The sequence below is a fragment of the Coenobita brevimanus genome, chromosome 61 (assembly GCF_032717465.1).
Source record: "Coenobita brevimanus isolate Jiangsu-jjx chromosome 61, ASM3271746v2, whole genome shotgun sequence".
Lineage (NCBI taxonomy): Eukaryota > Metazoa > Arthropoda > Malacostraca > Decapoda > Coenobitidae > Coenobita > Coenobita brevimanus.
The window spans coordinates 42,232,788-42,258,699 of record NC_137014.1 but is presented as its reverse complement, the minus strand read 5'-3'; the positions used below and the strand labels follow the sequence as shown (position 1 = coordinate 42,258,699).

Below are 25,912 nucleotides of genomic sequence, written 5' to 3'. Positions count from 1 at the left end.
TTAGGAAGAGCTGTTAGAAAACTTTCACACCCCACGGGAGTACTGGCCTTAGACAGTTTGTGTCTCCCTTGTTGCTTTTCATGCATCCATCACAGTTGGGGTCTGGATGCAAACTGACAACGGTGAGTCGTGTTCGAGGGGAAGACTGGGACTTGGCGAAAATTTTGTGTTTGCCTTAATAATCCTTGTGTAGTTGACAGGTGATAATCTGTTAAGCTTCTTTGTTGCAGAACGTGGCGTCGTCTGCGTGTGAAGGGGGTACAGATGAGTGACGCAGGCCTGTACTCGTGTGGCTGGCGGGGTGGGGGCCAACAGGGATGGATCAACTACACACTTACTGTAGAACAACGCCATCCTGCACCTACACTGCCACAGGTACGCTACACTTACTATGCACTCACTGTACACTCGTTTTAAAACTACACCCCCCTGCGTTAACATTGCCACAGATACACAAGACTCACTATGTACTCACTGTATACTCTCAGTTCACCCATTATGTACTCATTATACACTTCCTCTATACTCACTATACACTCCCCGTAGGACTGCGCCACCCTGCACCAATATTGCCACAGGTAACCAATATTCAAGCCCCTCATCACAGATACAACTGTACTTATCTCAAAACCCATACCCTTACTTCTAGCCGCGGTACATTCACCTTTAAATTTCGTTTTCACACATTTCCAGACTTATTCACCAAGCCTTGCAACTCTCATTCATCTTCACTTGACAGTATAGCAAAGAACAGCAGACCTATAGGCAGTTTCCAATCCCTGCTGTCTTTCACTAAGGACACTCCAGCATCCACTGCCGTATCTTGTAATTCTTTTATTACACCGTCCGTGTATATATTAAGTAACCACAGAGACATAGCACATCCCCCGTGGATTGTGAGCCACAGCTCAGGCTGGGTAGCGTCGCGTTGCGAGTCACAGCTCAGGCCACAGTGTAGGCTGTGCTGGTCGTGTATCACCGCTAACCACTCCACCCCTACCCAAACTTACGCATGGCGCTACGCAAAGTCGGAGAGAGAGATTTTTTCTTTTCGCCAGACGATGCCCTGGATGTTTATCTTCAAGTTTATAATAAACAAAAACTAAAAAAAAAAAATCTTTTTTCTTCATTTTTTTGCGCACTACGGGGTGGGATAAAAAAAGGTAATTACGTAATCCTCGGGTTAAGTCCAACGTTCAAACAAGAGAATTCAGTTCCCATTCCTTACGCACCGCGGCCCTTGCGTTGTCGTACATACTGTACTGTACTCATAATTTACCAGGTTCAACAGTTTCCCATTTTCTTCATATATCTTTTAGCACATACCGCATTCCCTTTCTATCTACTCTTTCATATGCTTTCTCCAGATCCATGAAGGCAACATGCAGCAGTGGAGAATGTGTCTTCACATATTTGGGTAGTGTAACGAGTAAGGATGCAAGTTTAGAGGATGAATTCAGTGCATGAAACGTACAGCAGGAAATAAAGGTTGCTGGTTCACATACTGCAGCGTTGTGAATATGGAAGTGAGCGTAAATGTAAAAAGACTGCTGCATGGCAGTATTGTGATCCCACCTCTAACCTATGGAGGTGAAGCTTGGATCTTCCTGAAAGGGCACAAGTCGAGTGCAAGTAGTTATAAGCGTACGGGAAGGCATTTCACTGGGGGCCGGAAGGATTTTGGCATGAAAATTATCGAAGTTTCCCTGATTTCCAAATAATTTCTGTTAACTATGCAATAGCTCTCCACTAGAAACTCGCATGATGGTACATTATATGTTGTAGGAATGGCTCAGTCTGCTACTGTGGACTTGGGTGTTGCAGTGGGAGTTGGAAACAAATAAATGATGCAGGATAGGTATTGGTGATAACACTGAGCCGCCCCTACAGTACACAAGTAAGAGCCCGGTGAATTGGAAGAGGGGCGTTATACAGGGTCCACTTTGTAGCTTATATAAAAATAATCTGTGTTTAATAATTTATCTGATTAAAATATGTTCACATCTGTATTCGCATGAAAACTGATAGTGAGTAATGAATCTGTGTCAGACCGAGCTGAAAACAATTACAGTAAATCATTTTACCCTCGTAGGGGGAGGCCGAGGATGAGATGGAGGGATGGGGTGGAGAGGTATATGAGAGAGGGGGGTGTGAGTTGGGAGCAGGGCAGTGAAATGGCGGGGGACAGGGCGACTTGGAGGCGATTTGTTTGTGGCCACCCCAAACGGGATTGAGGCGTCTGGCAATAGATAGATAGACATTAAAAACACCTTAATACTGTATTGCGAGGATTTGAATAGCTTCAGCCATAATTCCTTGAAATGTGCCAGTTCGCCATTAGAAGAATTTGCCCTGCAAAATCAGCAGTGCCCTGAGACATCAGTTTTTGCCCAGACAAAGACATTTTCCTGGTCCTGGTGGAACTGCCCCCCCCTCCCCTCAGACTCCTGCCTCGTACGATTATGACTACCGGAAATGAGTTCTCTTGAAGCACGTGGAGTTACGTAGAAAGAAAGTGTAAGAGCGCTCTCGTGTTGATGTAGATGTTCTAGAAAATGGTTTGACCATGTGGAGGTGATGGAGAATAAGAGGCTGACTAAAGAGTCTGTGTGAGAGAGGGGGAGAGAGAGAGACGGAGGATGAGGTGGAAAAATGGGGTGGAGAGACATATAAGAGGGCGGGAAGTATGAGTTGGAAAGAGGGCAGTATGACATGGAGGGAATTCATTTTTGGCCGCCCCTATACGGGATTAAGGGCTCTGACAATATGTAGATAGATAGCTTGATTGATTGAGATTGATTGACTGATTGATAGATAACCTTCACATAGATGAGAAGATGTGTGGTGGAATAAAGTAAAAATATGTCCCTGATTGTACAGTGTAGGTCAGCAGGTAAAATACACCTTATCAAAACAGTCATACCCTATAGAGATTTTTTTAAAATAAAACACCCATAATCAGATGGGTTGAAATCATACTGCTCAAGTTTGGGATCCCAGGTATGTAAGGGCATTATTAACTCTCTCTCTCTCTCTCTCTCTTTTCATTCTTTGATACGAGTATAGGCGTATCTTTGTAGGAGAAAGGAAGGCATGGCAGGACATGCTACAGAGACGTGTGCACAGTACACATAACAGGAGGCCTATTGGCCCATATCGAGGAAACACTTAGGAAGTACTGTACACATAACAGGAGGCCTATTAGCCCATATCGAGGAAACACTTAGGAAGTACTGTACACATAACAGGAGGCCTATTAGCCCATATCGAGGAAACACTTAGGAAGTACTGTACACATAACAGGAGGCCTATTGGCCCATATCGAGGAAACACTTAGGAAGTACTGTACACATAACAGGAGGCCTATTAGCCCATAACTAGGTTATCTGTTGGAAAAATAAGCTAATTCTACTAAAATCTAACCATCTGAAGGAGAAAAGAATACAAAAGAGGCTGGCTCTCTTCACCTACCGCGCAGTCCAGCAAAACCGACAGGAAAGAAGCAGAAAGAACAAGAACAAGCGTGGAAAATTTTGTAAGTGAGGCCAAAGAGGAACAACTATATACTGTGTGATTTCCGATCTATAGATCTGTAAAAGATTAGAGCATTTGCTGTCGCCGACTGGTCTCATAATTAAGCAAAACGTCTCACTGTCAGTGCTTCATACAACCTATAAATAAATAACACTAACTTATAGTCTGTGCTCTGTAGTCTTGAAATATTTGTCCAGACAGATTTTAAGCCAATCAAGTTTTTGCATTAACCACTGTTACTGATAGCAGATCCCATTGTGCCACAACACGAATATTAAATTTTACCCTGTATTAGCGTTTCATCTCTTTCTTCTGAGTTTCATTCCTTTATTCCTAGTCAAAGTATCATTCTGTATTTTGAACAGAGTGCCATAAAAACATCGTCAGTTTTGATAAGAATTGATTCCATTATGCAATTATTAAAATAATTTTTCCCTATATTAGATTTGTATCTCCTTTTGAGTTTCATTCCATTATTTCTAGGCACAGTATCATTCTATATTTCGAGCAGTCCATCATATATAACATCGTCGATTTTGTTAAGAGTTTGAAATAGTCAAGTCGCCTAAGGTGCGGCTAATTGGTTCTGGGCCAAGCCCGCGCCATAGAAAACCGTGCCATACAAATAACTAAACCTATGGGAAAAATGAAATTTGGTTCTGGACATTCACCCAAAATCCCCCTTTTCACCCCAACTTTTCCCCATTTTCCCCTACTTTACACAGGCACACAATCAAGCAATCAGTCAGGGCATGTACTACACACAAATTAAACACTAAACAATAAATAATAAAGGGCCTTAGGGGCATAAAATACTGAATGTACCTAACTCCGATGATAGTGCTAAAGTGGAAGGGGTAGGGTTGGGGGTTCCTAGGCAAGAGGCGCGTTTCAAGCCTTGCCGCGCCCCCGTGCCATAGGTATTTTATGCGCGTGGTTTGTGTTTTTTTTGGTTCTGGCACCTAGCTGTGTCATAGGAAACCGCGGCATAGAAATCCGTGCCATAGGCGACTTGACTGCACTTGTATTCAATCTCTAAGTTGTTGCATTTTTAGAGAAAACATACTGAGGATATAAAGGAGCGTTGTGGTGTGGATGTGGATGTGATAGGAAGCGTTAGGAGGAATACACTGAGGTGGTTTGGCCATGTGGAGAGGATGGAGGGTGAAAGACTGATGAAGAGAGTGTATATGAGTGAGGTGGAGGGGGGAAGAGAGAGGGGGAGGCCAAAGATGAGCTGGAGGGATGGGGTGGAGAGGTATATGAGAGAGGGAGGTGTGAGTTGGGAGTGGGGCAGTGAAATGGCGGAGGACAGGGCGACGTGAAGGCGATTTGTTTTTGGCCACCCTGAACGGGATTGAGGCGTCTAGCAATAGATAGATAGATAGATATTTAGTCCGCACTTCAGAGGGTAAATTTTGCACTAATGGAAACATTTTCATGGCTCCGAATATCACCCCTTCGAGTTTGTCCATAATAAGTTTGGGGGGGAACAGTGCTGCACACAGTATACTAGATGTGGCCTAACTAAGATAAAGCTTAGAGAGTACATCGGTTATTTCAAATGAAGTTCCTTGCGATAAAGCCGAACATTTTTTTTGCGTTGTTCTGGCTATTGACCGTACACTGTTTTGAGTTTTGAGGTCGTTACTTATAACTTCTAAATCTTTCTCGTCTTGCGTCTTTGGTGTATCAAACATTCGATATGCATATTTCATGTTTTTGTCACCAAAGACATTTTGTTACATTTTTATCTGTATCAGATTTTCACTCCAATTTATGAACATGTCCAGGTCATTTTGTATAGATTCGCAGTCCACATTCGTAATTACTCCGTCTCCAGTCTTAGGTCATTCCTCATCCTGCCCTAGGGCGGGAAAGGAGGTCCGGATGATGATGATGGTGATAACGGTCTTAGGTCATCAACAAATTTCACAACTTAAGACAAAATATCTATCTGTTTGTGCATCTATAGCCACGTGCCATAATGCTGCAAGGGATGGCCATTTTACTTTGAGTTAGGAGTTTTATGGGGGAGGGAAACTAACCCTCCACCAACTCACTTCTTGACACTTAAGGAATACGTATGGATTGTATGTATGTGAGTTTTACGCCAGGTACCCCTTTTTTGGATAAGGGCTAAGGCGTTGCCCCTGGGTAGAGGACTTTGGTTTGGAGCGTGTAGCATTTTATGACCGGATGCCCTTCCTGATGTCTACCAATGACCCTTGGGTGGATTCAATCCTCCGACCCTTCGGTCAGAGTGGAGCGCTCTAACCCACTGAGCCACGGCTGCTACAATATATATGGTTACCACCCAGCATTGTAAGTGGTTTCCTGGCTTCCAGGAAACCATTAGGCTTATCATTCAATGTAAAACCACCAGAAAAGGAATAAAGTGTGATAAAAAGTGGCAGGAAAGGTGGAAGAAACAGGAAGAAGGGAGGACAGACACAGAAAATAATGATAAAGGTGAAGGAAAAGCAGACACTACTTCATCAAGTGGTCTTGCAGAGTACTTTAATTTAAAATCTGATGATATTATGGTCGCTGTTATTTAAATTTCACCAACATCACACAAATTTATTAGATCACGGTCTGTTTTTAGGGCAAGGTCAAGTACATTATTACCATGCATTGGTGTATTCACTGCCTGACTTAATAATGCATCATCTAGCCTACCAGTTCTAACAGTTTGTCTATACAAGAATGTTTCCAGCCAATATTCGTATTATTGAAGCACCCTAAATTAATGCAGTCCCTAATTTTCAGCGACTAATTTTATTTCATCGTACATTAGTTTATCGTTTTCCTTATTGAACTTGGGCGGTCTGTATACTACATTGAAAAGAATGGACCCAGTCTAACCTAGTTTTCCCTGCTATATTGTGATGAAGGCTGCCTCTGCTCCTGCCATGGTTAAAGTTGTCCCAAACATCAGCAAACATCATGCCCTTCATCTACAGACCTTCAAGCACATTATTGACTTCCATCAAATTGCTGAAGATCACGTCAAATCTTGGTAACATACCACAGATAACTAACTTCCAAATGGCCATCTTTGAACTTAAGAATGTCCCTGTACTTCCTAAGTTTCTCCTCTGACTTGCCTGAAGCTATATTAGTAGTTCCTACCACAGTAAGAAAAACTAATTCCTCAGAGGTGTTGCTGACCATCTCATCAACTCCCCCAGTCACATCCTATATCCTACACCCAGGAAAACAAATATGCATCCTTCTTGGAAAGTAAGAGAGAAAAGGTAGCAGGATTATAGGATATTAAAACAGAGAGTCAGATGGATGATAAAAGAAGACAGAAAGCAAGTGAGTGATGAGTAGGGGGAAAGATAAGGGATAAGTGCAAGAATGATAAAGAGAAATACTGCAGGTCAGTAAAGGAAGTTAGAGGCATGAATGTGAAGGGAGGGGTGGAGGGCAAACTTCAGAGTAAGGATGGTAAGGTGATGGAAGATGAGGATGATATAGTTAAGAGATAAAGGGAATCTTTTAGCTCAGGCGGTGGCAGATAAGAAAGAAACAGTTGTTACTTGTGGGGGCATGGACAAAGGAGCTGGTAGACCAGTGGATTAGGGACCATATTTAGAGAGGAATTATTTACAGCACTTAATAAGCTTGAGCCATGTAAGGCACCAGGAGTAGATGGCATTAATGTAGAAATGTTGAGGTATGGTGGTGATGAGGCTGTCAGCATAATGCAGTGTGTACAGACTGCCATGGGATACATGGAACATACCAGAAGACTAGGAAAAGCAAATGTAGCTCCACAATATAAAAGAAAAGGAGTATGGAAAAGTGTAAAAATTATAGAGGGATTAGTTTATTGGACATACTAGGAAAGGTGCATGGTAAAGTGCACAGCGTACCAGAATATAACATAGATGAGGAACAGTGTGGGTTTAGAAAGGGTAGGGAATATATATACAAGATGAAGACGTTAGTGAAGTACGTTACAGAAAAATAAGAAACGGTATATTGCACTTAAGGATATGGAGAAGGCATGTGAGAGGGTACATTGGAAAGGATCGTTGGGTGTGTTAGGAATACAGTATATGGTGTAGGAAGGAGTTTGTTGAATCCTTTTTTAGGGTAGTGCTGCATGCTTCAGGGTGGGGAAGAAGCTCAGCGATCCTTTTATTTTTAATGTAAATGTAAGACAGGGAAATGTTATATTACCTTGGTTGTTCAGTGTATATAAATTGATGAAACAGTCAATGATAAGGAGATGAGAACAGCATATGTAGTAGCAAAAATGAAATCAAATGACAATGATTGTAGTCACGTTACTTGTTTGTATGGTGACAATACTGTACTGTACCGTTCTGATGGCAGGAAGTGAGAGTGGCTTGCAAAAGCTAGTACCGGTAATTGATGGAGTTTACACAAAAAGAAAAGTGTAAGTGCACGTGAAGAAACCAAAATAATGGTATGTGAAAGGAAAAAGTATGACACAATAGGTTTTGAAAGGCAGTACAAAGTTGAGAAGAAACAGTGAATTGCCAGATCCAGATGGGAGAAGAAATGTTTAAGGATGTTGATAGTTTTAAGTACAGTCTGTTGCAGTTATATTGTGTACATATGGCAAAATGGAGGGAGAAGTTAAGGAGAGATTACTGTAAGGGAAACAAGTAACTGGAGAGTTCAGTTCTGTTTTAAAGAGGAGAGAAAGTGTGTAGGTTAGAAGTGTTCTGTGCAAAAGTGTTTTGTTGCCTACACACCCAGATGGAAGGGAAACCTGGGCAGTGAGTGACACAGAGCATCTAGGTTGCAAGCTGTAGAAATTACCTTTCTGGGAACAGTTACAAGTATGGGATTGATAGAGGGCATAAGTAAAATGAAATGTGTGAGCACTTTGAAATATGAAAGAAAGAGCCTTAGGCGTGAGATGTGGAATAAAGAGGATACAGAGGAATATGCTGAGATGGTATGGACACAAACAAAAAAATGCACATAGACTGGGTTACAAAGAAGATTTATAAATGTGAGATTGAGGGCAGTGTTGGTAGAGGCATACATTCTGTGGTATGGAAGAAGAGTGGAACAGTACATTGGTGAAAGAGTAGGAAGAGGAAAAAGAGTGTTTTAGAGAGTGAGGGGAGTGTGTGAAGATGAGGTAGCCTGGAGACATTTCTGCCATGGCCATTCCTTGTTTGGGGGTTCCCAGGAGGGAGCGAGGCATCAGAGGTGATGATGATGATGATGATTCCTTCTTCTTATAGGTAATTTTATTTTTCATGGGAGAGGCCTCTTGCACTAAAAGATTTTATCAATTGTCATCAGTAGTTTCAGTAATATGATTTCCTTATTTGTGCTGCCTGTGCATTATCTTATTCAATTTAAAGGTCAAGAGAAACATCCAGATGCCATCATATTTTCCTGAAGCTTGTCAGCCAGATATTGCTGTTTTCCATATTTCCACATGAAACATAATAATTTATGAAGCTTTACCTAGGCATGTTTGGAATTTACTAAAACCCAATAACAGTTATACTGTAATAATCTCACTGGTAGCATTTACAGACAAAGTGATCGAAGTGAAAGCATTAATAGCAGTTTACAGTCACTCGATAACCATTGATAATCCCCACAGGCACTGCATGCAGACAGCAAGGTGATAGATTTTGAGGGTGAGGGTGGTGAGGGTGCACAGGAGGGACGACCACCAGAGTTCACAAAATCCCTCAGCCCTCTGATGATCAAGCCAGCAGGCAATGTGGCGGAGTTGAAGTGTCAGGCACGAGGCCCAAACATCACCACCACTTGGTATAAGGTTAGTAGCCGTAGCTGGAGTCCTTATAAATTTGTTTTGTTTCATTTATGAAGGCTCCAACATGCATACATGTGTCGGCCTTGACCACCTAATGGTGGCCCTCCATGCAGCTCGATCTCTGGCACCTAACTCTTCAGTCCCTTACCCCTGAGGTCACTCATTGACCTCGTCCCAAGTCTTTTTCAGTTTACCTCTCACAGCCCTACCCCAAACATTAACACTTCCCACTTTCTGCACCCAGTTGTCATCCTCCATCTTCCTCACATGCCCAAACCATCTCAATCAACCTCTCCTCATCACAACACAAATACACTCTTCCATCATAAACCTAGCTCTCCCATGCCTCACATTCATTGATGCACTGCACATCCACCTAATTACTGTCACATCTGTACACTTGTGCTTGCAAATATCCTCTTCCTTTACTGCCCAGGTCTCACTACCATACCCTTAACACATATCACATACAGAGATCACTTAGCATGGAGGGAGAGCCCTGTCAATGTTAGGAGAGGCAACAGCTCCATGAACTTCTTCCAACCACTCCTCACTCTAGCCATAGAGCTAGCTCCAGCTCCACCTTCAGCACATAACATGTCTCCCAAATAGCAAACTCTTCCACACACTTGAGAGACTCACTAGCAAAATCAATCCTTTCATGCCTGACTATCTCCACATGCAGTCCTCGACACACTGCACACATGAAATCAGCATTATTTTGCAGTCTACCTCTAATACCACTACATCTCTTATGCACCCACTTATCACAGACACTGCATAAGATGGAATTAATTCCCACACCCTTGTGGCAAACCACACATGACCTCACTCCATGTTCTCTGGCAGTACCACCACCAACCCTAGATACCATCACTGTTTTATCTGCATTACTCTCAAGCCTTGTGCCCCATACCATCTCTCCACTTCCCACATCTTTCCTCTGTCTCACCCATTCATTCACTGCAGTCAACACCAAATCATCGGCATACAACATCTCCCATGGGAGTCCATTTCTAAAGTTATGTAAGAGGGTTTCAGGCACCATGATAAACAACAAGGGGCTCAAGGCTAACCCCTGATGCACTCGGTGTCAAGTTCAAGGTCACCAAAATGGCTGCCAAAGTTCAACTAGTTTTTATCGCTTGCCTTTAGCACCATTATATTTCATAAACGGCTTGAGCTATCAACATGGAACCATCAGGGTATGAAGATATGGCCAGAATCTTTTACTTGGCCAACAGCATATTCTGGTGGGCGATTAGCAATTGGCTTCCGAGTGCTTTTTTTTCTCATTTTTACAATACAGTAAGATCTCACTATAACGGACTAATTGGGGCCCAAACCATTCCGAAAAATGCGAAATTCCGATAAAAGCGCCATCTGGACCTCTCCCTGCTAATGCAGACTTTTTCCAATATATCAGACATTAGTCCAGATTGCATGATCAGTTTTTAAACTGTTTTGACTACCATTGCGGTACTGTACTGTTATAACTTCACTACAGTACATTAATCCATCCATCCATCCATCATCCAATCCTACATTGCCCCAAGAGGAGCGTAGGAGCCCGGGACTAGGCAGTTGATCTCGACATTTAAGATGAGACTACATTAATCAAATGGTATTATATACAGTAGTAATACTGTACTGTACACTGATAAACATGTCTTATTTACCTTATTGTGGTGAACGTACCTGAAAAGGTCAGATGGTCCGGATTACTTCTGGCTTTATCGGACCTTTTTCCGATATGTAGGAATTTAGTCCGGTAGCTCCTCAAGTCCAATAAAAGCGAATTCTGGTTTATTGAAGTCCGTTATATCGAGGTTTTACTGTATTCATCTTCACAGAAGAGTAGTTTTACTGTGACTTATAACAGGACAGTATTTTAGACCTACATGCAAGTAAAAATACCTATTCTTCCTCCTCTTTTCAGGATGGAGCACGACCAGAGCGTCAGCTCGGTGATGTCAAAATGAAGGGGCCTACGCTCAAGATGGAGAACCTGGTGCCCATGGACTCCGGCAATTACACCTGTGTCGTGTCCAACCAGTGGGGTGCCATCAACCACACCTATGCTTTAGAGGTTATAGGTGAGCCACAAATATCTCTGGGGGGTTTCTTTAATTGTATATCAGTCTTAAAGGAAATTGATTCCATTAAGGTCCATGTCCCATTCTTTTGCAAAAGAGTATAGTACAGTATATACATTAATTGAGTCAGAAAGGTAAATCATCCTTACAGTTTTAAATATACTGTTATCTCAGACAACAGGATTGCAAAAATATGCTGTAGCAACATCACATGGCCAGACTGTAGTAAAATTAAATCCCGTAACTGATGCCTGCTTGAATCCCCCTTCTGACTGCAAAGGCCTCAGTTTATCTAAATATTTTTCACTGCTGTCAAAATCTTAAGAAGACTTGCTTGAATTAGGGATCATGTTTACAGAATAAGTGTTAAGTGCTAAGTGTATGCCAGCTTACTGTTGTAATTAAATAGGTTTTGGAATTGGGCCCTGCCGCCCATACTGTAGTTTAATCACATTTTTTCCCTTGCCCTCTTTACTTTCAACTTCAGTTTGTATATTCCCTTTCCCCTTGCTTAACCTTCTCCCACTTTTTTTTTTTGTTTCACAGTGTGACTTACTGGTGTGCTCCCCATATCCCTTCCTTCATTCTTTCCTAATGCTGTCTTCTGTTTCACATGCTCTCTGCCTCATCTGTCCTCAGTTTTCCCTTCCTTATGCATTAACTGTTATCTCATAACTTCATTTCCCCTGTTTACATTCCCCACACTTCCTCTAGTCTGTTTCTCCCATCTCTCTATTTTCTTTCAGTTCCTCCCTATTTACGTTCCTCTCCTTGCCTCATGTTCTTCTGCTTACTAGTAGATCATTAAATTTTTTCCATAGATCTCCAGATCATCTATTCCACCCTCACATTCCTGCACTTCCTCACAGCCTTCTCTTGCCCTTTTTCCTTATCGTGCAGTCTTTTTCCACTCTTCATAACTCATTTTGCCCTGTCATCTTAACCCTTTACCTTCCCCTTTATGCTTATCTCCTTTCTCTAATTTCAGATCATTCACATTTCTTTCTGTCTTTCACCTCTTTCCATCTCATGACCCTAGTTTTTCAGTGTTTTTTCAACATGGTGTCTTCTCATCAGCATTTCATACCTGAAAACCAGTATCATTCTCTCTATTTGAACTAGTCTGTCTCATCAGTTTCTGATCATTTCTACTTTCTGTCTGCCCCTCTAAACTCCCTGACTCTCAGCTTTCGTTTCTTCATGTTCTTGAAGCTCTGTGTTACCATCTCAGCAGTCCTTACCTTTCCATTTTTTCCTTTCATTCTCCTTTCTATTCATGCCGCCTCAGTCCTACTTTTCATTCTTCTGTTCCATATATGCCTTCCTTCTACCCCTCCCCCCTTTCCTTCTTTCTTAACCAACTGCTTACCCCCTTCTGTAGAGCGCCTGCCAAGCCGCCCAATCATAAACAAGGAACTTAGGAACAGCACTGTGATCCAGGGCTCAAAAATGAAACTCCAGTGCTCAGTTATATCTGACCAGGTGCCCTACATCACATGGCTCAAGCACACCTCACGCTATAATGGTGTCGACGAAGAGGGGAAAATTATAGACAGGCTTTTGATTATTAAGGTAACACAGTAGCTATAGTAGAATGTTGGGGAAACCTGCCTTGGATCCGTTTGGTGAAGGTGGTGGCTTTTCTTTAGGGAGTTGTGCCTTAAGCTGGATGGTGATGGTGGTGGTGGTAGTAATATGTTTCTTTTAATGTGTTTCTTTTGTTTTCAGAGTATTGTAAGACTATATTGTTTTTGCTTTGCTGGGGGTTTCTTCCAGTGGGTGTTGGATCTATACACTGTGTAGATGTTTGTTAGCATCACTTTCCTCCTTCCTGTAAAAGAAAAAATATTCTGTATGACTACATATAATACTGTTGGCACACCTTGAGCAATATTATACAATACAAATACTAAATACCGGACTGTGTATCCACAGAAGTATTTCAGACTAAGAAAAATAGAGTAGCTTTCTCACTTTACTACAGAGTTGCATGTCTACATTTGTGTCTGGTTGTCATTGTGCCAGTATTCCCAGTCTGGTATAGCACATATTTTTTCCTCCACAACCTACAAATTAGTAATACAGTCAGTTATTAAAGACACCAGTGCAAAATTTAACCAACCAAGATCCAAGCAATTGTTTTTGGGGACAGACCCAGTGTTCATTACAGTGAAATTTATGTCGGGTACAGTATTGATGATACACTGATGTGGTGGAAAGGAAGATTATGAGGAATGAATAAATGACAGGTGAATTCAAACCCCTGCTGAGTGGATTTTCAAGTTCTTCTCTCCTTTTTTGTTTTGAATATGATTTCACCTGGAATATTTCAGTGATCATTTCCTCACGCATTATATCCTCATGCCACATCTCCTCTTGCCATAGAGCACATCCCATCGCGCCCCATCTTCACGAAGCACCTGGAAAACATCACTGCTACTCAGGGCGAGACAGTTTACTTTGAGGTCGACATCTGGACTGAGAACACATTAGCTCCCTATATCGTCTGGAAAAAGGACCTCCCTATTACTTGGTCAGACACAAATGCAATGAAAATTGAGATTGACAGTATGACACTCAATGCGGCAATTGCTGGCCAGGTCAGAAAAATGTTGCCTGGAGAGTCTCAGGTGTTTGCTAGAAATAATCTAAGGCATGAGTTGAGAAGACTGCGACATTAAGTACAATTCAGCACCAGATTGTCTGGCACGTATAGACTGATAGCTGAACTGCTTCATTAATGGCACTAACAAGTGAACCTTGGAATAGTTTCCTTTTCATAAAGTTTGATATTCATACAAGACACTGCATGCGTGGGAGTTACTGTGACCAAGTACAGTAATATGAAGAGGGTACTATATTTACTTGTAGGCAGTTTTAAGTACATGAAGCTCATGTAGAATAAGCTGCAAACCTACTGATGTTTTCTGTTTGCATGTGTCTTTTTATTCCCTTTTTTGCATGAATGTAACTGTAGCTACAGTATTTATTCTGTGTTGTGGTGTCATGCTTCCATTTCTGTTGTGCTGTGTTGTACAGTAGATTGAAAAACTGTTTTTGTATTTTTGCCTTGTGTGCTTGCATAGTATATTGCAAACAAAGAGTTTTTTTTAAATCAACCTGGCATCTGTTGATGTATTTCCTGTGTATGAAACTGTTCTGTTTACTCAGAGGAGTAAGTAAGCCTTGCTAATGTTAATGCTGCATAGAGTTTTTGTGGAATATGTTAAGTGAGATAAGCTTGCCTTTTTATTTTCTTCATATCAAGGAAAAGTTGACACAGTTTCATATCATTGTTAAATCTTTAACCAAACCATTCATTTTGCCATGAAATATGTAGACTGGCAGATTTTAGCAACTTAAACAAATGCATATGTTGATTTTGCAGTGTTGCATAAAAAAAATAAAAAATAAAAATACATATTATTAGGATATATTCCAGTACTGTTTAGGCAAAAATATCATCATGAAATAAGATGGTATGTGTTACATTATAAGATATATTTCCTGATAATAATTGATGAATTTTGGCTTATCCAGATAGCTATGCAATAACTGCATGGACAGTAACCAATGTTTTCCTTCTAAAGCAGTTACTTAGTCTACCTTGCACTGCAATATCCTTCCTATGTACTGTTTTGGAAAGAACAGTGTTCAATTAATATTAAATCCAGTTCCTCATATTAAGGTTTCTAACACTATGAAGTCTTCATAGAACAAAATTGTCACAAATACTTTGCCATGTGTCCAGGAGGGAGGCAACATCACGAGCACCGAGGACCCTCAAGTGTTGGTGCTACACAATGTGACTGAGCGAGATGCCGGCTGGTACACATGCATAGCAGCCAACAGTCTAGGCACATCATCCTCCACTGCATATCTCAGTGTCACTGATGGTAAGGCTAGCGCTGAGGGATATATGATGAAACTGATGCCCAGACTGACTCTTTCTGGCAGATTGTATGAAGTACATCATTAAAGAGACAACAGAGCAGTGCAAACGCTTAGTTCCAAAATACTTAGTTTTAAAGGCTTTATGGAATACAGAATATTTTGGAAAGTGGATCAGAATGATAACTATTGGAAAATCATATTACCTGTATAGGTAATAAAAAGTCTAAGAGTGCTGTGAACAGTAAGTAAAATGAAGTACCTGTACTATGCATTAGCAGTTTATTATCTGCTCTTTTACATGTCAACAAAAGAATTTTGTTTTCACATATGCACTGATTGTAGGAGGACATGTGATATCAACACCCCTTTTGCACCATAAAAATCTGTTTTGGATAGTGGAGATTTTTGGAAATCAAATGTTTGATTTTGGAGTTTGAACTGTACCGAAAAAATATATGGAGATGGTTAGGCCTGTGAGATAGTCAGGGCCTTAAATGGTGAGTGAATAAGTCTGGTCTGTTTAACTGGACGTGCTTTTCATGGTTCTTCCTCTTTTGTCTTTTTTATTACATTTTTGGATCCTACCTCACCCCATCCTTATGTGGTAATAGGATGATATGATGATGATAATGATACCCAGCAGTAACTTTTTTTTTTTTTAATAACCAGCAACAGAGGTAGCACTAATGATATGTAATGGGAAAACTAAGAATTGATGACTGATGTATGTGAGAGAACTATGATTGTGTAAGTATTGTACTGTACGTTCAGTTTCTCAGTGGCTTGTATCACAGCATGTAATTTTTTCTGGAGAGAACATGATGTCAGGTATGATGTAAGGGCATATTGACAGGAAATATGTACAAAGTGGCCTCAGAACAGTCATGTAGTCCCACATCCATTTGGATGGAAGACTTCAGCAGCAGTTCATGAGCCTTGTGCAAAGTCTCGGTTGTTAGACTGTTTTGGCTGTACCAGTTGTCAGAGTCATGAAGAATAGGAGCCAGAATCCTCACAACAGAGTTGCTGAATTCCTTTTTTAAAGGAGGTTGAAGAGGGACACCTTCGCATAGTGGCACCAATATAATTAGGTGGCTCTGCTGGCCAGCAGTACAAACATCCCATAACTACCTTCCTTTACCTGAAAGGAGGAAGGTAAACTGCAAGAGAAGGGCAACTTCAGCCTACAGTTGGTTCATTTCTAGGTGAACTTTGGGCAACAGCCATAATAACAACTATGCTAGGGAGAAAATTTGTGATAGTTATCAAGGCTATGGCTTCAGCAGTGAAAGACACTGTTACTGCAGGAAGTTCCAAATCATTTGCATTAAAACTTGGTACAGTAATGAAAGTCATGTTAACATTTGTTTATATATCCACAGCTGAACCCATTCTGGCTGATGCTGAGTCCCATGTGATCCTGGTATTGGGTATTGTGCTTCTCTCCGTTATGATTATTGCTGGTATCCTTGCTTCCTTTGTTTGGAGGAAATGGAAGAAGGAAAAGCGACGTGCCATTGAACTGGAACGTGCCAAGGAGGCTATTACTCAGCACTGGATTAAGAAGGTACGTACAGGAGTAGGTAACCCTGTACATTGTATCCTGTATGTTATGAGAAAGATCATCTGAACCCAATTTGGCTGATGCCAAGTTCCATGTAATCCTGGTATTGGATATGGTGCTTCTCTTGGTTATGATTATTGCTGGCATCCTTGCTTCCTTTGCTTGGAAGAAGGAAAGGTGGCATGCCATTGAACTGGAACGTGCCATGGAGGCTATCACCCAGCAGTGGATTAAGAAGGTACCTTTGGAGGTAGGTAACCAGTACAGTGCATCCTGCACTTTATGAGAAGGATTTTAGGAGAGATAAAGTTAAGTGGTGGTTCAGTCTTCTCTTCCATTTTAAAACTCCTGAAGAATACTAGACAGTTTATGCATACAGTATACTGTATGCATTTGATCATCAGCAGTATCAGAGCATGGTATTAAAACTATGATTATGCAGATGTTTAGTGACACATTCAGTTTCATCCTCCTTTTTACGCACAGTTCAGTGTTATATTGTGTTGTTTTGTCTACTTTATTCAGATATCACATTTGAAGTTTAATGAGTAATACATACTGTAGTAACGAGTAAATTTATCTAAACTTACACCATTGAATATATAGGCATAGGTTTCCTTTTCATTTCTAGGGCCTACTGGAAACATTTGTGTAAGTACAATAACTGAACTTCAGTAGTAAGTCAGTACTGCTTGTAGCTTATATGTTATAATAAAGTATTAATAGTTTAATGTAGATGCTTGTTGATTAGTAATCCTATTCCTTCTAATTAATACAGGTCATTGTTGAGCGGCAAAACTCAGATGCCTCACAGGAGCCACTCTTGGTTCCCACCATCAAGATTGAGCACTGCCAGTCTCACTCGCGTCTGGGCTCAGAGATAACAAGCTTGTCTGAGTATGAGCTGCCTCTGGACGCTGACTGGGAGTTACCACGTAGTCGACTGGTGATTGGCGAGTCACTGGGGGAGGGAGCATTTGGCAAGGTGATGCGAGCTGAAGTGCAAGGAATGCTAAGGCCAGATGTTACCACAACTGTGGCTGTTAAGATGTTAAAGGGTAAGAACAGGCAATCAGCATAATTTGATCAGTGTTATGCTTATGATTTGAAATTATGAATGAAGTTACCTGTAATTTCACATAAGGTGTTTCATCATTCTCAGAGCAAAGGATCACACTTGGAGCTATATTCTTATTGGTTAAGAAGACTCCTTAGCACCTCTGTCTTACCAGTTCATATCTGTATTTAGCTCATTAATACTCTCTTCTGTCTTTCTCTCCTTCATTCTTTCCTCGTCCATCTACACATGGGTGACTTTACACTCCCTTTTCTGTCTTTCTTTCCTTCATTCTTTCTTCTTCCTTCTGCCTGTGGGTGACTCTACACTGAGTGACAAGCCAAATGGTTTCCTGTACACCAGGAAACCATTTACTTTGTTGAATGGTAACCATATAACCAGATTTTGGCGCCTGGTGGTTTAGTGGGTAGTTGCGATGCTCCAGTTGAATTGAGCTGGTGAAGGTTTATATCCAAGGGGTGGTTGGGGTTTATTGCTTACGTAATGCCATTCAGGGATGAGTGAGGCTGGTCACTCTCATCTTAAATGTCAGGACCAACTTGCATAGCCCTGGGCCTCTGTGCTCCTCATGGGGCAACGTAGGATTGGATGATGAAGATGATCATGTACTGTATGTTTTATGTATGTAACACATATTGGTAACAAGAAGCCTTAAGAAGCATACAAGAGCATGATTTGGTGTAGTACAGTGACTCCTCATTTTACATGGGTTCTTTTTGCATGAAACATGTTTCACACAGTAGAGTTAACCATTACCCCCAGTTGAGGCTGTGTAATCTGGTCCAGTGTGCATGCCTCTTTTGGCATGCAAATCATGTTTTTTGACGTGTAAGAGGGTATTTGTTGAGCTCCAAATTAACAACATTAGAGTGAAATATATGAAGAGTGTCTGTCAGCTGATGTTTGATGTATGTTACCACACCAAAGCAAAATATAATTACTTTGAACATGATCTCTGCATTATAATGGTGAACAACTGTTAATAGTTTTTTTTTATGAAATAGTAACTTCAGTTGAAAGAAATGTGCAAATATGAGTGAAGTGTGGTGGCAGAAAATTTTTCAAGGGGGCCAATAGACAAACTTTTCGCAAATTTTTTTTATATTCATAGACACATTAGTCAAAAAATTTATTTCGTATGGAACATTTTGCCTAATTCTTTTTCCATGTTTTTCTTTTCATTCACATTACATTAGCCACACTGAATGAGGGGTCACTATACAAAATAAATAATTAAGGAAGAGGTGCTGGAAAGCTTCCTAACTTGACAAGAATACAGGTCTTGATCTCCTTTCTGTCACTTCCCCAGATGGCCACACAGATGCTGAGCTAATGGACCTGGTGTCAGAGATGGAAATGATGAAAATGATTGGCACCCACATCAATATTATAAATCTTCTTGGCTGCTGCACACAGGATGGACCACTCTATGTCATAGTTGAGTACGCTGCGCTTGGCAACCTCCGTGACTACCTCCGCAACAACCGGCCATCCTCTGGTTATGAGAGGGCCATTGGACAGGAACCAGATGCTGTCACTCACAAGGATTTGGTGAGCTTTGCTTATCAGGTGGCCCGGGGAATGGACTACCTTGCATCAAAGAAAGTAAGTACTATATGTTCATAATGTTGTTTGAAAACAGCAGTTTTAATACAGTGAATAAATATAGGCTTTGTTGTTTAAATTATACCAAGAAATTCAGCTACTATATGACTACAGTACTGTACTGAGAACCACTTTTTGAAGTCTGCAGTTCATGGGGAATAATAACTGAGAAATATACAGTAGACTTGTTAATATAATATACTATACAGAAATTACTTGGAATCCTCTTCTGTCTTCCTTTACTTCAATCTTTCCTTGTCCTTCTGCCTATGGGTAACTATACACTTCCTCTTCTGTCTTTCTTTCCTTCATTCTTTCCTCTTCCTTCTGCCTGTGGATGACTCTACACTGAGTGACAAGCTGAATGGTTTCCTGTACACCAGGAAACCATTTACTACGCTGAGTGGTAACCATATAACCAAATTTTGGCACCTGGTGGTTTAGTGAGTAATTATTGTGCTCCAGTCAGATTGAACTGGTGAAGGTTTATATCCAAGGGGTGGTTGGGGTTGATTGCTCATGTAATGCCACTCAGGGATGAGTGAGGCTGGTCACTCTCATCTTATATCCTGGGACCAACTGCCTAACCCTGGGCTCCTACCCTTCTCATGGGGCAGTGTAGGATTGGATGATGGATGGATGGATGTTATGCAATCTATACACCAGTGTCATTATCTCTTTTTAATACTTTTGACCTTTCCAGTGCATCCACCGAGACCTGGCTGCGCGAAATGTCCTCGTCAGTGAAGACCGGATAATGAAAATTGCTGACTTTGGGCTGGCTCGTGACATCCACAGTCAGGACTACTACCGCAAGACAAGTGAGGGACGCCTCCCAGTCAAGTGGATGGCACCTGAAGCTCTCTTCCATCGTGTCTACACATCACAGTCTGATGTGTAAGTAGAAAGAACAGGAAACATGAATCGAGGAAATGCAAATCTTATTTATAGTCTCCCTGTTTCTGGGCCACAGGTATTTGGAGGACACTTGCAGCATAATCACTGGTCACTTGGGACCTACACCCTTACACTGATATAAAGATTGAGTTTCCAGCCCCTATTCCTGATACCTCTTAGTTACATTTTATGATGCCTTCTCGTGGTAATAGTAGCAGTAGTAGTCGTTCCCTAGGCAGTCTGGCCGAACAGCCCTGAGTCCCTAAGGAAGGCCACGGCCAAGAGCGTGCATTCCCACAGAGCTCTCAAGGAGTGTTTGTTGTGTTGTTGGTGCAGGTGACTGTGTGCAATGCAGTCTCTCATAATGTGCTTAATAGTATGGGGTGCTGTGTTGCGTCCTGGACAGACATCAGCTAACTCAAGAGGGCTGGATGATGCCCACACCTTAGCCTGGCCAGGTGGACCCTGTCCTCACGAGGGAGATAGGATTCAGAAGGGTGGATATGAGGAGGCCGTGCATGCAGCTGTGTGTTGTCATTGAGTGACTGAATGGAGTGGTGAGTGATTTGAGTATGGATATGCTTCTGGAAGCTGGTCTGAGATGGGCGAGGGGGAAGAGATGACAGTATTTGTGTATGATATCGTGTGCTGGGTGTTGTTTTGATGTTCCATGGTGTGTGTGGATGTCCTGCCATGTAGTGTAGTTCATGGTGTGGATTTGTAGAGGCTGCAGCATGAATTTGGATGCCTCTCATGTCTAGATGATCCTTGACTTTGAGGACTTTGGTTTCTTGATGTAGGTGGTCTGTGGGTGTAGTAGCTGTGCAGCCTGTGATTATTTTTAGTTTTGTATGGTCTGTAGGGTGTTGTAGTGTGTTTTAGTGAGGTTAGAAGCTTAAGCATGGCTTGCATAATTCAGCACTGAATGTATGTATTGTTTGTATACTGTGGTGGTGGTTTCTTTGTTGTGTTCAAATGTTGTATGGGCAAGTGACCTCAAGGCGTTGAATCTTGGTGATAATTTATCTTTGATGTTTGTGATGCGGTTTGAATGACATTGATGTATGTTACACCAAGGATTTTGTGTGTGTGTGTGTGTGTGTGTGTGGTAGGGGAGTATTGTTTATGGTGTGGTGTGGAATGTGACTGTGTTCTGCTGTCCAGTTTGTGAGAATGGTCACTGAGGCTATTTTGAGCCTGTTTGCGGTGAACCATTCGTGTGGCGTGTTAAGGTAAGGTTGGAGGATGTATGTGGCTGTGTTTGCGTTTTGGTGCGTATATGTAAGTGTTACGTCGTCCATGTAGGAGGCTATGTGTATTTGTGGTGTGTGGGGTGTGGGTATGTCATGCATGTATAGGTTAAAGAGAGTAGGGGACAAAACAGATCCTTGGGAGACACCATTTGTGAAGATTCCAGTGTTCGAAAATTGACCCACAAATGTTACGTATGCACATCTGCCTGCTAAATAGTTTGCCAGCCATCATTTTGTGTTATTGTGTATGTTTGTGTTGAATATTTTGTTTGTGAGGTTGTGGCGGGGGATGCCGTAAAATGCTTTGCTAATGTCTAGTGTGACTAGGAGTGTTCTGTGTGGTGGCCTAGCTGAATTCATGCCATCAAAAACTCTCTGTGTGTGGTAGGTGGTGGCGACCATCATCCACTCACTTGATGTAGAGCTGTCTACTTCTTCCTTAGCCTTTATCATTTTTTTTCTGTGTCTGCCCTCCTCCCTTCATATTTCTCCCATCTTTCCTGTCACTTCTTATTGCTTTTCTTTCCTTTACAGGTGGCTTTACATTGAGTGACAAGCCAAATGGTTTCCTGTAAGCCAAGAAACCATTTACTACACTGGGTGGTAACCATATAACCAAACCATACGTGCTCCCTACGTGTCAACAAGCGGGTTGGTGAAGGATTAGTGCCCCTCCCCATAAAACAAATAACTCAAAGTCAAATGGCCACCCCTTCTGGGATTGTGGCGTCTGGCAATAGATAGATAGATAGAAAAACTCTTTATGTAAGGTCTGTAAGAAGAGTGTTTGTGGAGTTCAGTGACCTAAAACCATGTTGTGATGGGGCTAGGGGGGTGTGAGGTGTAACTAGTTGTAATACCAATTATTCAGTGACTTTGGAGGGGGTGCAGAGGAGTGTGATGGAGCGGTGTGAGGAAGGTAACGTGGGGTCTTTTTTGAGTTTGGGGATAGTGATGATGGTGCCATGCTTCCAGATGTTGGGTGTTATGTTGTGTGAGTAGCTGTGGTTTAATAAATTGGTGAGTGCATGTATGCCTTGTGGTCCAAGGTGTTTAAGGTGTATGTTGCTTACGTTGTCTGGTCCGCAGGCAATGAGTGCTTAAGGTTGCAAATGATGTTCTTCGTCTGGTTGTAAGTGAAATGTGCGAAGTCTGGGTCTGTGGGGAACTGTCTCATGCATCTGATGACATGTCGGTCATTGCGATGGGGGTTTAGATGGCTGGCATGTGAAAAGTGATTGATGAGAGTGTTTGCTTGTTGTTTGTTTGAAGGTATGGTGTCTGTTATTGTGATGGCAGCATGTGATTGTGTAGTGTTGCTGTTGGAGCTGTTTAGTGTTTTGTAGAATTTTCTGGTGTTTGTTTTGTGATCAAGTGTTTGGAGATAATTATTCTCATGGTTGCATTGATATACTGTAACCAGGTGGCTTCCTAAGCTCCCTCCCTCTCCCTTGACAAGGGGGTGGTGGACTGCAGGAGAAGAGCAGTTTCAGCCAGCAGTCTACAGGGTTTACATCCAGTTGAGCCTGGAGCCACCACAACATAATTGACATTCAGCGAGTATGTGGTTAACCTCTTCGCAATGAAACTGTAATTTTTTTTTTTTCTCCCCATCTCAGGCAGTTTTTTTTTAGCTCCATAGAAACCTTTCAGACTGAATAGGCTAGATATTGCCTTCAGTAATCCATTCACTGGTAAGGTGCTCTGCTAAACTGAATATAGATGTAAGGAAAAAGCAAGAATAAGATAAGAATGATGTCTTCTGGCAAAAGGGGTTAATGTTCTTGCTGTCTCAAGAAGTTGCAGACATAAATACAATATTAATCCACTTCATTGTGATGGATAATTAGACAGTGAATACAGACTTTTTAAACCTAAAAGATACAGTCTTTGAAGCCCAGCCAACTTTTCACAATATTTTATAAGTTTTGTAGCTGTTTAAGTAAAATTAGTGGTAGGTGGGGGCACTCACCATCCCCACACTTAATGTAGTGCTGCTCTCGTGTGCTTGTCTTTATCCATCCTTCCTCTTCTGTCTTTCCTTCATTCTTTCTTCTTCCTTCTGTCTGTGGGTGACTCTACTGTACACTGAGTGACAAGCCAAGTGGTTTCCTGTATACCAGGAAACCATTTACTACTCTAGGTGGTAACCATATAACCAAATTATGGCGCCTGGTGGTTTAGTGGGTAATCAGGGTGCTCCAGTTGGATTGAGCCAGTGGAGGTTTATATCCACGGGGTGGGTGGGGTTTATTGCTCACTTAATGCCACGCAGGGATGAGTGAAGCTGGTCACTCTCATCTTAAATGTCAGGACCAACTTGCCTAGCCCCAGGCTCCTACACTCCTCATGGAGCAACACTGAATTAGATGATTATGATGATGGTGATGATGATCAAATAAAGTTAGAGCAATATTACTGTTTGCATTGGAAATGAGTTATTTGAGAGGAGCATGTGGAGTTACATGGAGAGACAGATTGACGAATGAGGATGTGAAGGAGCGTTATGGTGTAGATGTGATAGAAGGCATTAGGAGAAATATATTGAGGTGGTTTGGCCATGTGGAGAGAATGGAGAGCAAGTGACTGATGATGAGAATGTGAGTGAGGTGGAGGAGGGGGGAAGAGGGAGGAGGAACCGGGGATGAGATGAAGGGATGGAGTGGAGAGGTTTATGAGAGAGAGGGGTGTGAGCTGGGGGGAGGAGTGAATTGGTGGGGGACAGGGAGACATGGAGGTGATTTGTTTGTGGCCACCTCTTACGGAATTAAGGCATCTGGCAATAGATAGATATATAAAACTGTTCTTTTAATTATAACTCACCAGCAGAACCTAATATATTCTTTGTCTGTTTTTACAGGTGGGCATTTGGAATCTTGCTGTGGGAGATCATGACCATGGGTGGGACCCCCTACCCAACAGTGCCATCAGTAGAGCGACTTTTCCAACTCCTGCGGGAAGGTCACCGTATGGAGAAGCCCTCAAACTGCTCTCTTGAAATGTGCGTTTTGATGAAAATTTCCTCAGCATTCTTATTCTTAATGGTGGTTAGGAATCTATGCATACCACATTGTGAGTGTGTATATACTTTTGTAATGTAGTTGTGTGTAGTGATGGTACATAATTGGTTAGAGTTTCTGTGTACATGCTGCTGTGGTCTTTTTTTTTTCTTCTTTCCATTTTTTTTAATGTGTGAAAAATGGCTGATTAGTAGGGGTTTTCAATGTATTATTGTTCTGATTTGAAAAATTTGTGAGTGGTAGGTGGAGGGTACCCACTGTCCACACACTCATTGCAGGCCTACCTTTAGGTGACTCCACTGAATGATGAGCCCCTTTTTTATGGGTGGTAGCCATGTAGCCAGTAAATGGATATCTGGTGGTTTTGTGGCTTGCAGCACACCATAAAGATGTGGTCTGTAAGGGTTCAAACCCCAGGGGAAATTAGAGTTTATTGCTCACATAATGCCACTTAGGGACAAACAACTGGTCACTCACCTTAAACATAGTATCTGGACTAAGTAGCCTAGCCCCAGATCCCTATACTCCTATTGGAGAACAAAAGATTACATTAGATGAATAATGGATAGGTAGATGAATAAGTTTTTTTTATTGTTTGGTCATAAAACAAATTAAATGTATGATACTGGGTTGTCACTGACAACCTGAAACACTTATACTGTATCTCATTGTTTCTTTAAATGGAAGTGTTCTTTTTACAGCTACATGATGATGCGTGAGTGCTGGCGGTACCAGCCAACCCAACGACCCACATTTAAAGAGCTGGTGGAAGACTTAGATCGCATTCTAACACTTTCATCCACGGTGGTTAGTTGCATTACATTTTCTGTAGCAATTCACAAGGTTTCTTGGTTGATAAACATCATTGAGAGGAAGCATTGCATTGCAATACATTGTGTTTATGCTTTGGTGATTTTGAAAAACAAAAAATTTTGTTTGTCCATAAGATGCAGTGCTTGTATATTTATAGTAATGATAATGTTTAAGGTAGATAAGCATTAATTCTCATCATTAACTGAATGATACTGTTATTGCCATTTTCTAAAATTTTATTAATATATTTTTTTCTCCTTAGGAATACCTGGACCTTTCAATACCCCACCTGGACACACCACCTAGCAGCTGTGACTCTTCCCTCACATCTGATGCCCTCACACCCCGTTGAACTGCCCAGCCTCCCTCACGC

At 41.6% G+C, this 25,912-nt stretch overlaps 1 protein-coding gene across 1 annotated transcript; it reads left to right on the top strand.

The window, feature by feature from the left end:
- Nucleotides 1–261: 261 nt before the first annotated feature.
- On the top strand, nt 262–25,912 carry LOC145403542 (fibroblast growth factor receptor 3-like). Its single transcript, XM_080275214.1, has 12 exons — nt 262–375; nt 9,143–9,322; nt 11,259–11,415; nt 13,801–14,015; nt 15,167–15,311; nt 16,692–16,876; nt 17,652–17,931; nt 19,261–19,556; nt 20,260–20,453; nt 24,567–24,707; nt 25,428–25,533; nt 25,802–25,912. The coding sequence occupies exons 1-12, from the start codon at nt 265–267 to the stop codon at nt 25,889–25,891; spliced, it is 2,100 nt and encodes a 699-aa protein (XP_080131340.1). The 5' UTR covers nt 262–264; the 3' UTR covers nt 25,892–25,912.